Below are 12,434 nucleotides of genomic sequence, written 5' to 3' on the forward strand. Positions count from 1 at the left end.
GAAGGTATAACCCCGAGACGACGCCCGTGAACGAATGTTGCGTGTTGTATGAAATGCTCGTGTTTACTCCGTGTCGGAGTTGTTCGGTGCACGTTGCCCCTCTTTTGCCTTGCCACCGACATGTGGGAACCCCGTAATCGGGAGCATCCCACCATCCTTGCATGACACGCTCCCGTCACTTCCTTTTGCACCGGTATCCCCGTGGGCTACCGGATAACCGATATGTTGTCGTGGCATCATTTTCGGATTCGTCGTCGTGGCACCCTTTTCCTTTCCACCACGATGTCAAATGCTTCATAATAATGCTCTTGTCAAGTTTTAATAAAAATTGCATAAACTTGTTCATGTCATCTGCATCATGATAACAACAATTAAAATGTTTAAATTGTTGTTGCATTAAATTACTAAGGCATATGGGGATTTACCGGATTTGTTATTTGTTATGTCCGGCCCCATTTAAATTGTTTAGATGATATAGTTTTGTTATGCTTCACCACTTGCCATGCTTAAACAACATTTAATATTGTTGAGTACCTAACGAGAGAGAACTAAATAAGTCATGTGGTGTTTCGTCAATATGCAACTCGTTGCGTATTGAGCTCCACTTAATTTGTAGTGTTGTTTGTTGCACTTTGCCATGCCATGTTTCATTAAACCGGACATGCATCATACTCGATTGTGCATCGTGCCATGTTGTTGTGGTGGTTGTTTACTATGTTGTGTGCTTCTTTTCCGGTGTTTGCTTCTTCGGGTTGGTTCCGATAACGTCGAGGTTGTGAGGATCCGTTCGTCTACGTCCGTTTGTCTTCTTCATGGACTCGTTCTTCTTCCTTGCGGGATTTTAGGCAAGATGATCATACCCTCGAAATCACTACTATCTTTGCTATGCTAGTTTGCTCGCTCTTTTGCTATGCCATTGCTACGATGCCTACCACTTGCTTGTCAGCCACCCAAATTGCCATGTTCAGCCTCTAACCCACCAATGTCCTAGCAAACCGTTGATTGGCTATGTTACCGCTTTACTCAGCCCCTTTTATAGCGTTGTTAGTTGCAGATGAAGATTGAAGTTTGTTCCTTGTTGGAACATGGAGATGTTGTTCCTTGTTGGAACATGTTTACTTGTTGGGATATCACAATATATCTTATTTAATTAATGCATCTATATACTTGGTAAAGGGTGGAAGGCTCGGCCTTATGCCTGGTGTTTTGTTCCACTCTTGCCGCCCTAGTTTCCGTCATATCGGTGTTATGTTCCCGGATTTTGCGTCCCTTACGCGGTTGGGCTATAATGGGGACCCCTTGACAGTTCGCCTTAAGTAAAGCTCTTCCAGCAATGCCCAACATTGGTTTTACCATTTGCCACCTAGCCTTTTCTTTTCCCTTGGGAGTCGCGCTCCTGAGGGTCATCATTATTTTACCCCCCGGGCCAGTGCTCCTCTGAGTGTTGGTCCAAACTAGAGTCCTGTGCAGCGCCCCCTCGGGGAAACTCGAGGTTTGGTTTTAGTTGTACGGAGCGCTCATCTGAGTGTGCCCTGAGAAAGAGATATGTGCAGCTCCTATCGGGATTTGTCGGCACATTCGGGCGGTGTTGCTGGTTTAGTTTTACCCTGTCGAAATGTCTTGTTGTACCGGGATACCGAGTCTGATCGGAGTGTCCCGGGTGGAGGTCTATTCCTTCGTTGACCGTGAGAGCTTGTCATGGGCTAAGTTGGGACACCCCTGCAGGGTATTATCTTTCGAAAGCCGTGCCCGCGGTTATGGGCAGATGGGAATTTGTTAATGTCCGGTTGTAGAAAACCCGAAGTTGACCTTAATTAAAATACATCAACCGTGTGTGTAACCGTGATGGTCTCTTTCCGGCGGAGTTCGGGAAGTGAACACGGTGTTGGAGTTATGCTTGACGTAGGTTGCTATAGGATCACTTCTTGATCATACTTTTATCGACCGTGCCTTGCCTTCTCTTCTCGCTCTCATTTGCGTATGTTAGCCACCATATATGCTAGTCGCTTGCTGCAGCTCCACCTCATTACTCCATCCTTCCTATAAGCTTAAATAGTCTTGATCTCACGGGTGCGAGATTGCTGAGTCCCCGTGGCTCACAGATACTTCCAAAACCAGCTTGCAGGTGCCGTTGAGTCCGTACAGATGACGCAACCAAGCTCAGGAGGAGCTCGATGAAGATCTTGTCCTTTGTGTTGTTTCCGTTCTAGTTGATCAGTAGTGGAGCCCAGTTGGGGTCGATCGGGGACCTTGTCGCATTTGGGGTTCTTCTTTTATTTTGGTTCCGTAGTCGGACCTTGAGTGTATTTGAATGCTGTAATGCTTTGTTCATGTAATTGTGTGAAGTGGCGATTGTAAGCCAACTATGTATCTTTTTTCCTTATGCATTACATGGGTTGTGTGAAGATTACCTCTCTTGCGACATTGCTTTCAATGCGGTTATGCCTCTAAGTCGTGCTTCGACACGTGGGAGATATAGCCGCATCGAGGGCGTTACAAGTTGGTAATCAGAGCCTTCCCCGACCTTAGGAGCCCCACTGCTTGATCGTTTTTAGCGGCCGAGTTGTGTCTAGAAAAATGTTTTGAGTCATTTAGGAATTATATATCGGAGAGTTTAGGAATTCTTTTTACTTCCCAGTCCCTTCGTCACTCTTGCGAGGCATCCTGACGTAGAGTTTTGACTTTTCTCTTCTCAAATTTCACTAAAATTTTTAGGATCACGCGGGTATCTTGGAATCGTTCCGATGGTTTTATGATGAGATCATTGTCTTGGTGCCTCCTGTCAGGGGTTTAGTGGAAGTGTCCCGGGGAGTTGAGCTCTGAGGTGTTGTCATCATAATTTTATCGTTGCAATTCTGGAATACCTGAGTTTAGTACGCCGACATCGAAAATCTCTTTTATGCAGTTGTTGGTGAGATAACCCCGATAACCCAGTACTGAGGTGAGTACGGGAGTATTGCCATGACTTGTATAACGGATGCTTTTCGAAGGTTGAGGTAGATGATTTCCGAAGGTTTCTTGGTTATGTGTTGAAGGATGGATACAGCTGGATGTAGGATTTGCTAGTTTGGGTGAGATATTATGCTTCCCCTGTATCCCCAACACCTGATTGCATAACCGGAAAATTTCGGGAGTTTCATAGGTGGGAAATCAAGTAGCTCTTAGGATATCTTTCCGACAGATGTATGATATGAAATTGGGGTTCGACGTCTAGTGGTCCGCCTATTCACGGTCGGTTTTACAGTGGTCTCGTTGTGTCTTAAAGAGTCCTTGGCTATGCTGACTCGGGGACGCTTCGTATGTCATGTGCACTGCCTTGTACATGATGGTGCTGTACACTCGAGCCCGTGTAGGCCCCACCACGAAAACTTCGGACGAAATCTCTATCATATGTTTGTTCCGGCTTATTTCGCAAGTCAATCCTTTGTTTTGTTTTGAGTTGTGGTATTCGAGTTGCTTCGAAGTCAAATGTTGATTCCATACCTTTTCCAAATGGTGTTCTCACATTCCGATGTAAATACCAATCCTTCATGATCATTGATGTTGTTATGTTAATCCTTTTCAACCGGCGTGTTTTCTCTCCAAGTGGTTCCGATCATTTCAACATTCACAAGATCAAGTATCAGTTCTTCTCAACGTTGTTTGTGTCATCCATCTCCAAGTTGCCTTTGTTTTTCCCACCCTCCCTCCCTTTGTTTTTCTCCAAGGACCTAGATTCTTATTCAAGTATCCATTTTATTGGTGGAAATCTCTCCATTCTTTTCCCGTCAATATTCTTATCCGGTGATTCTCACGTATATTCTAACGGAGCTTCAAGTTCGTCACTCTTCACTCGTTTTCTTCTCCGGTGGTTTAAATTCAAGCGTTGTTGATCATATCTTTCTCCTCGTTTTAAATACATTCTCATACCGGTGCACCTCATAATAATTCACTTCCCGCTATTCAATTGTTCCGGAGTGCTCAAGATATCTCGAAGATTCGTGTTTCCACTCTACTTTCGTTCAAGTTCTTTCGAGGATGTTCCCTCATTCAAGCCATTTAACTCAACCGGTGCAACCTCTCTTTTAAATCGTTAAACGGTGTTTTCTTTTGAGTGGGCCCTAACCCACAGGTCTTTTTCCAGGATCTTACCTGACTCTTCTTATTTTCCCGAAGGTACTCTCAAATTCTTTTCCAAGTTTGACGTAAGAATGAGTTATCATCAGTCAAATGCCTTTCTCCTTGATCTTTCAATTTCTTACATCGTTGGTTCAACCTCTCCAATTTTAATCCCGGAGATCTCAACAATTTGGTGGTGTTTCTCATCGTCATTCCCAGCATTTGAAGACCGAAGAAGATTTTTTCTCTCAATCTTGCTCCTTTCTCTTCAAGATTCGTGGTTCTAGCGTTATGCCATCCTCTCATAATTGTTTTCGATTGTCAGAATTCTTTTCACTCATCCGGAGTAATTCAGAGTATTTTCTGTCGGATTATCCGGAGCCCATCATCTAAGATTGATTCAGTCCAGCTTTCAGCTCGCATACTCTAAATCATACCGGTGCTTCGTTCAAGTGATCTTTAATCGGCTCGTGATCTCGTCGTTCTCATGTATCTAAATCCTCTCAAGCATCTTCGTGTATTTGCTAATTCTAACCGGTGATTCATCCCTTTACTTCATTTATTTTAATTCTTATGGTGGTTCGTTCAAGAGTTTTCTTCCTTCGTGTATCATATCTATGCATTCGTGCTTTCTAAATTCTACCGGTGGATCGTTGAAGACTTTCTCAAGTTTGCGCAATATCTATCTTAATCCTTTCTACGAGAATAAGTAGTATGCCAAATCCATCGCTTGTCATCAATTTTAAAATGGTGAAGGATAAGCATAATGTAATTCTTATTCTTGTTTCACCCAAGATATTAATTCCTTATTCCTGAGGCTCATCAAATTCTTGTTTCCATTTGTTCATCTTTCTTTACCGGAGCGCCAAGTTTTCTCTTTATCTCGTTGCGGAGATTCATCTAAATCATTACAAGGTTTCACCTTGTGTTTTCAACTTCTTTTTCCTTCGATTGGATCATCTTTTTGTTACCGGAGTTCTTCATGGAGGTTCTACATGATGGTTCATCAAGGATTTATTTCCTTCTCGAAGTTTTCATCGAGATTCTTTTAAGGAGCTCAAGCAGTCTTCTTCTTGTAATCCGGAGTGAGATTCTGTCTACCATATTATCGGAGGTGGTGTTATGTCATTTTCGATAATTTTCCTTCGTGTTTCATGATTCACAAGTTATCAAGTATGAGATATTTTAAATTCATCAACCTATTCGTTGGAATTATCTTGGGTTATATTCCACCTAAAGCCTTCCCTAAGGTTTGTTGCTGTCTATGGTGCTTATAAATGACCCAAGTTCTTCATTTATCCTCCCGGCGGAATAAGTTTCTCGTCTCCTTGTCATATTAATCCAATCAATTCTTTTCCCGTGAGTGGCAGGCTGTCACCTCATAATTTGAGATGTTTTCCATAAGACCATATCAAGTTTATTCTTTTCGTTGTGGATTGTTTCAACAACTCCGTGTGACCCTTCTCCTTAAGATGCTTTTCAAGCTCATTGGAGGTAGAAGATGTTGTTTTCTTCTCCGTTCTTTTGTTCCGTCGATACAACTTCTATTCTTTCGTTCCGGAGGCATCGTGTTGTTGTTCTCTTCAACCCATCTTCTTGTTGTGTCAAGATCATGTTCTTTTCATGATTGTCCATTTAACCGGAGTGTCGTGCCCTCTTTTCAAGTTCTATCACCTTATCAAGTTCTTGTTCAATTACTTTCTTTTAACCGGAGTGCTACCCGAATTTGGTCTCCCTTGATCCCCTTCCTTAACCGGCGTGTTTTCAATATATATCTTCCCTTCAACCTCAAGGTTTTTCGCAAATGTTCTTTGTCCCTATTTTGCTAACAGAGTGTTTTCGACCTTGTTCACCTTTGTTGTATTCTTTTCTCGAATTTGTTCAACCTAGCAAGGTTCTTTGGTTTCACTCATTGGTCAAAGAAGCAATTTAGTTTTACCTCTTCTCTTTCTTTTCCGTTGCCCCTCCGGTGCCATTCTAGATCTCGGGACGAGATCCTCTCATAGTGGTGGAGTGTTGTAACGCCCCAAGACCGGAGCTTCAGATGCCTTCCGTGGTTTCCGGGTTTCATCGTGTGTTTTGTTTGGTTTGGTGCATCATGTGCATTGCATCATGTCATCATGCCATCATCTCATAAATCTTTTGTAACTCACCTAAATAAATTGCATGGATCTTCGGTCCATTTAAATCGAGGGAATTCACATGGTGATTCTCTTTATAACATATCCTCCCAATATTAGGGAGCTAAATAAAAATATTCCACTCGTTTGGAATTACCGCAAACACACTTGCAAAATATCCCAATGCCTTTGTCCCATGCATCATCTCCTTCTCTTTTCCTTCTAGTTCCTTTCTTTTGCAAGTGCCACTTTCCCCTTCTCTATTTATGTTCAGTCTTTTCCTATAAATTCTCGACCATGCCCTCAACCTCTCTGTCAAATTTCATCTCTTTTGAAATTGTTTTGGTTAGGGTTTAAAATGGTTCAAGTTTGAGTTTAATTCAAACTTGAATTATTTTTTTCTTCCTTTAAAATCTCCAAACCAATTTTGTTAAATAGAGCACATTTTCAGGATCATGAATATATTTTTATATTTCTCTAGCTCCTCTCCTTTTCCCCCTGCTTTTTCCTTTTTGTATTTCTGTCTGAAGAAATAAAAAAGCAGCGGCATCAGCTACCTGGGCCTCGGCCACCCGGCCGGCCCATTAGCTCAGCCAGCGCCGGCCCATCCCGCACCCAGGCCGGCTTCCAAGGCCACTTCTCCTAAACCTAGGCCCAGCCTCTCGCTCCCCACTCCTTTCCCTCGTCTTCCCACCAGCGCCGCCAGGAGAGGCCCGATCTCCATCTCCTGGCCGATCCCCTCCCTATTCGGTCGTTCCCACCTGCGCCTCCCTCTCCCTCGCTCGCAGCGCCCTCTCCCTCGATCTCCTCCTTCCCTGCTTCGCCAAAGAGAGGAGCGAGGCACCACGCCCTGCCGTCCCCGCTCCGCTTCTTCCAGCCCCGCACGCGTCAAGGAGACACCGCCAAACTCCGCCCCTGCAGCTTCTCCTCTTCCGCCAGGAGCTTGCGGAGCCTAGCGACCATTCCCGCCTCAACGCCGCCGTCCTCCATGGCCGTTGCCGCTGCTGCGCCTCGTCGCCGGAGACCCGTTCCTCTACCGTGGCCTCCCTTTGCCAGCGCCGCGCCTCCGTCGCCCGGCGAGCTCCGCCACCAGCCGTGCCAGCGAGCTTGCCGTTGTCGTCCGCCTCGTCGTGTTCCCCTCCACCTCCAGCGTGCCAAGTTTGTCGTCGTTCTCGCCTGCGACCTCACCATGGCACCGTTGCCTCGCTGTAGCTGCTGCTTCGCTGTTCAGTGCTGCTGCGCCTTCGTTCTGTCACCTGTTGAAGGAGACGAGCAGCAGCCAAGCCCCATCGAGCTCATACACAAGCTGCCCGAGTCCTTGTCCACAGCCGCCCAAGTCGTCGCCTCTTTGCGCCATGCAGTGTTACCGTGGACGCATGCACCCCCGGATCGGAACCGCAAGCACCAAGTACACCACCCGCAAGACTCGGACTTCGAACGCCAAGTACTACTACATACCCGAAGAATTCAGATGCATCAAGTCCCCGAGGAGACCCGTTTTTTTGTTAAGTTCGACTACCCGTTTCATCAAGTACCACTACGGCCGGAGACCTCGAACACGCCAAGTACCCCTTCGAGCTATCAATACCGCAAGCGCCAAGTTCCACCACGATAGGAGAACAACTGCCGTCGACATGCATTTTGCCAAGTACCACTACCTTCGACGCGAACCACTACTTCCACTACGGCATGAGTACAACTACTACCACTACGAACGTGACGAGAACGTCTACTTCCCCTACACCGCATCGAACTTGGTCCGTTCCGACAACACACGCTTCGAAGGTATAACCCCGAGACGACGCCCGTGAACGAATGTTGCGTGTTGTATGAAATGCTCGTGTTTACTCCGTGTCGGAGTTGTTCGGTGCACGTTGCCCCTCTTTTGCCTTGCCACCGACATGTGGGAACCCCGTAATCGGGAGCATCCCACCATCCTTGCATGACACGCTCCCGTCACTTCCTTTTGCACCGGTATCCCCGTGGGCTACCGGATAACCGATATGTTGTCGTGGCATCATTTTCGGATTCGTCGTCGTGGCACCCTTTTCCTTTCCACCACGATGTCAAATGCTTCATAATAATGCTCTTGTCAAGTTTTAATAAAAATTGCATAAACTTGTTCATGTCATCTGCATCATGATAACAACAATTAAAATGTTTAAATTGTTGTTGCATTAAATTACTAAGGCATATGGGGATTTACCGGATTTGTTATTTGTTATGTCCGGCCCCATTTAAATTGTTTAGATGATATAGTTTTGTTATGCTTCACCACTTGCCATGCTTAAACAACATTTAATATTGTTGAGTACCTAACGAGAGAGAACTAAATAAGTCATGTGGTGTTTCGTCAATATGCAACTCGTTGCGTATTGAGCTCCACTTAATTTGTAGTGTTGTTTGTTGCACTTTGCCATGCCATGTTTCATTAAACCGGACATGCATCATACTCGATTGTGCATCGTGCCATGTTGTTGTGGTGGTTGTTTACTATGTTGTGTGCTTCTTTTCCGGTGTTTGCTTCTTCGGGTTGGTTCCGATAACGTCGAGGTTGTGAGGATCCGTTCGTCTACGTCCGTTTGTCTTCTTCATGGACTCGTTCTTCTTCCTTGCGGGATTTTAGGCAAGATGATCATACCCTCGAAATCACTACTATCTTTGCTATGCTAGTTTGCTCGCTCTTTTGCTATGCCATTGCTACGATGCCTACCACTTGCTTGTCAGCCACCCAAATTGCCATGTTCAGCCTCTAACCCACCAATGTCCTAGCAAACCGTTGATTGGCTATGTTACCGCTTTACTCAGCCCCTCTTATAGCGTTGTTAGTTGCAGATGAAGATTGAAGTTTGTTCCTTGTTGGAACATGGAGATGTTGTTCCTTGTTGGAACATGTTTACTTGTTGGGATATCACAATATATCTTATTTAATTAATGCATCTATATACTTGGTAAAGGGTGGAAGGCTCGGCCTTATGCCTGGTGTTTTGTTCCACTCTTGCCGCCCTAGTTTCCGTCATATCGGTGTTATGTTCCCGGATTTTGCGTCCCTTACGCGGTTGGGCTATAATGGGAACCCCTTGACAGTTCGCCTTAAGTAAAGCTCTTCCAGCAATGCCCAACATTGGTTTTACCATTTGCCACCTAGCCTTTTCTTTTCCCTTAGGAGTCGCGCTCCTGAGGGTCATCATTATTTTACCCCCCGGGCCAGTGCTCCTCTGAGTGTTGGTCCAAACTAGAGTCCTGTGCAGCGCCCCCTCGGGGAAACTCGAGGTTTGGTTTTAGTTGTACGGAGCGCTCATCTGAGTGTGCCCTGAGAAAGAGATATGTGCAGCTCCTATCGGGATTTGTCGGCACATTCGGGCGGTGTTGCTGGTTTAGTTTTACCCTGTCGAAATGTCTTGTTGTACCGGGATACCGAGTCTGATCGGAGTGTCCCGGGTGGAGGTCTATTCCTTCGTTGACCGTGAGAGCTTGTCATGGGCTAAGTTGGGACACCCCCTGCAGGGTATTATCTTTCGAAAGCCGTGCCCGCGGTTATGGGCAGATGGGAATTTGTTAACGTCCGGTTGTAGAAAACCCGAAGTTGACCTTAATTAAAATACATCAACCGTGTGTGTAACCGTGATGGTCTCTTTCCGGCGGAGTTCGGGAAGTGAACACGGTGTTGTAGTTATGCTTGACGTAGGTTGCTATAGGATCACTTCTTGATCATACTTTTATCGACCGTGCCTTGCCTTCTCTTCTCGCTCTCATTTGCGTATGTTAGCCACCATATATGATAGTCGCTTGCTGCAGCTCCACCTCATTACTCCATCCTTCCTATAAGCTTAAATAGTCTTGATCTCGCGGGTGCGAGATTGCTGAGTCCCCGTGGCTCACAGATACTTCCAAAACCAGCTTGCAGGTGCCGTTGAGTCCGTACAGATGACGCAACCAAGCTCAGGAGGAGCTCGATGAAGATCTTGTCCTTTGTGTTGTTTCCGTTCTAGTTGATCAGTAGTGGAGCCCAGTTGGGGTCGATCGGGGACCTTGTCGCATTTGGGGTTCTTCTTTTATTTTGGTTCCGTAGTCGGACCTTGAGTGTATTTGAATGCTGTAATGCTTTGTTCATGTAATTGTGTGAAGTGGCGATTGTAAGCCAACTATGTATCTTTTTTCCTTATGCATTACATGGGTTGTGTGAAGATTACCTCTCTTGCGACATTGCTTTCAATGCGGTTATGCCTCTAAGTCGTGCTTCGACACGTGGGAGATATAGCCGCATCGAGGGCGTCAACAATACTATGTGCAAGAACCTGAAAGATAGCTTTCATGAAATACTCTAGGATATAACCTAAATTTGTTTCACATGTTGTTCAAATAATTTATAGTATGCTTAATCAAACAGAATTTACAGTACAAATAACTTGACTGCATTGGGTATCTACAAGCGACAAATAGTGCCGAATGGGAAAACTGAATTACTTGTATCAAGGACAGTACTATGGAACCAATAATTTCTGTTATGATTTATCCCCAAACAAACTGGATTTAGATTACCTTCTAGCATTTTTACTGCAGGCTAATGCAAATACCAACTGTTTCCATTCAACTCCTTCTACTTATATCTAATACTACAACAGTCCACACAACTCCCTATTCCTAACTGAAGATTATCAGCAGTTGCAGAATACAACAGTTTCAGTAAACTGTTCTTCAGACAGTTTCAGTAAACTGAAGATTAAAATAGGAAGTACTATGAGGTTAGCAATGGCGTGTCTCACCTGGCGTCCCGGCCATGACGACGATGATGTCGAGGGTCTCGTCGCTGTGGGGCAGATCGGCGAGCAGTGGGGTAGGCCGTCCGTGCGTACCCGCTCGGACGCACATGACGAGGTTGGAGGCGTCCATGGCGGCATCCAGCCGGCGGGCCAGCTTCTTCCTCAGGTGGAACATGGACCTGCCCCTGAATACGAGTGAGGCCCAGGCGAAGTTGGCGTTGGGATCGCCGGCGCCGGCCTGCTCGTACTGGATCACCCGCCACGGCAACAGGAAGGCGAGGCTTCTGGGGAAGCGGAGCTGCAGTTGAGCACAAAGAACCATCAAATACGAAGCAGGGTACTCAATTATTTTATCGGACACAAATCCCCAATTGTAACGACAAACAAGAACCCAATTCGCCCAATCGATAGTTCCGCTGAAAGCAGTTCGAGAAGTATGAAGAAGCGGGCATGGCGGACTCACCCCAGTCGGAGCTGCAAGGCGAGGCGTGTCCTCCCTGGCGGGGATGCGCTCCACGACCCAGTGCATCATCGGGCCGGCGCTGTTGAAGTCGTCGACGCTGAGGTACTTCCCGTTGGCGCGGAGGCGGCCGGCGACTTGGCGGAGCAGGATATCGTCCCCCGAGTCGGTCCTGACGGCCTGCCACCTGATGACCACCTCCTCCCACGGCTCATAGTCGCTGTGGCCTCGCGGCGCCGGCGCGCCCGTGGTGCCGAGGTAGCGGCCGTAGGCGGCGCTGTGGAGGAGCACGTACTGGTTGTTGCCATCTCCCTGGTAGATGTGCACCGCCCAAGCCGAGTTCATCGACGCGCGGCGCCGGCTGAGGGAGACGCCAAGCCCGTCATCGTCCGCGTGCAGGTACGTGCCGCGCTCGCGGCTCCGCAGCCGCACGTGGTGGCCGTCCTCGAACTGCTCCATCGGTCGCCGGTGACGCTGGAGAGCAGAGGCGCGCGGTGGAGAGAGAAAGCGAGCGGGGAAGGAGAGGTGGGGATGGTGGGTTCTTCTCCGGCGACGGGGAGAAGGGGAGGAGAGAAGGCTGTTGTTGGTTGGGACGGTTACGATTGGGCGCCAAGGCGGGGTATTTCAAGGTGGCTGACGCCGTCGCCGTGCTTGCATAGTGGGCTTGAGGGCCCAGGCCACACTCCTGAGCGCAGCCTCCAGGCCCACATGATTTGTTTCCCCAAAAAAAAACTTGATTTGTTTCCTTTTGCTCTGATTCCTCAACACACTTGCAGCGCAAAATCCCTATTCTACGTTCACCGCAGTGAGTGAGTCGTTGTAAAGTATGAGAGGACACCTAATTGGTGTGCGGTCGTCGCATGTTTGGTTATGTGTACAAAGAGCATGGTGTCGCACTTGTTTTTAAGAATCTTCGCGTGAGGTGGAGCATGAGGACTGGTCGGCCTCCAATGGCCGGATTATGGTGGTTCTGGGAGACAGGGGGGGCGTTCA

The 12,434-nt window shown here is 46.9% G+C and overlaps 1 protein-coding gene across 1 annotated transcript in view; it reads right to left on the reverse strand.

The window, feature by feature from the left end:
- The window catches only part of LOC123154078 (uncharacterized), a 14,121-nt gene extending 2,101 nt beyond the window's left edge, over nt 1–12,020 (reverse strand). The window contains exons 1-2 of the mRNA XM_044572877.1: nt 11,445–12,020; nt 10,985–11,279 (exon numbers count right to left, since the gene is read on the reverse strand). Coding sequence (XP_044428812.1) covers nt 10,985–11,279; nt 11,445–11,900 — 751 coding nt within the window. The 5' untranslated portion in view covers nt 11,901–12,020. The remainder of the gene's footprint in view (nt 1–10,984; nt 11,280–11,444) is intronic.
- Nucleotides 12,021–12,434: the final 414 nt, after the last annotated feature.

Source organism: Triticum aestivum, chromosome 7A (assembly GCF_018294505.1).
Source record: "Triticum aestivum cultivar Chinese Spring chromosome 7A, IWGSC CS RefSeq v2.1, whole genome shotgun sequence".
Lineage (NCBI taxonomy): Eukaryota > Viridiplantae > Streptophyta > Magnoliopsida > Poales > Poaceae > Triticum > Triticum aestivum.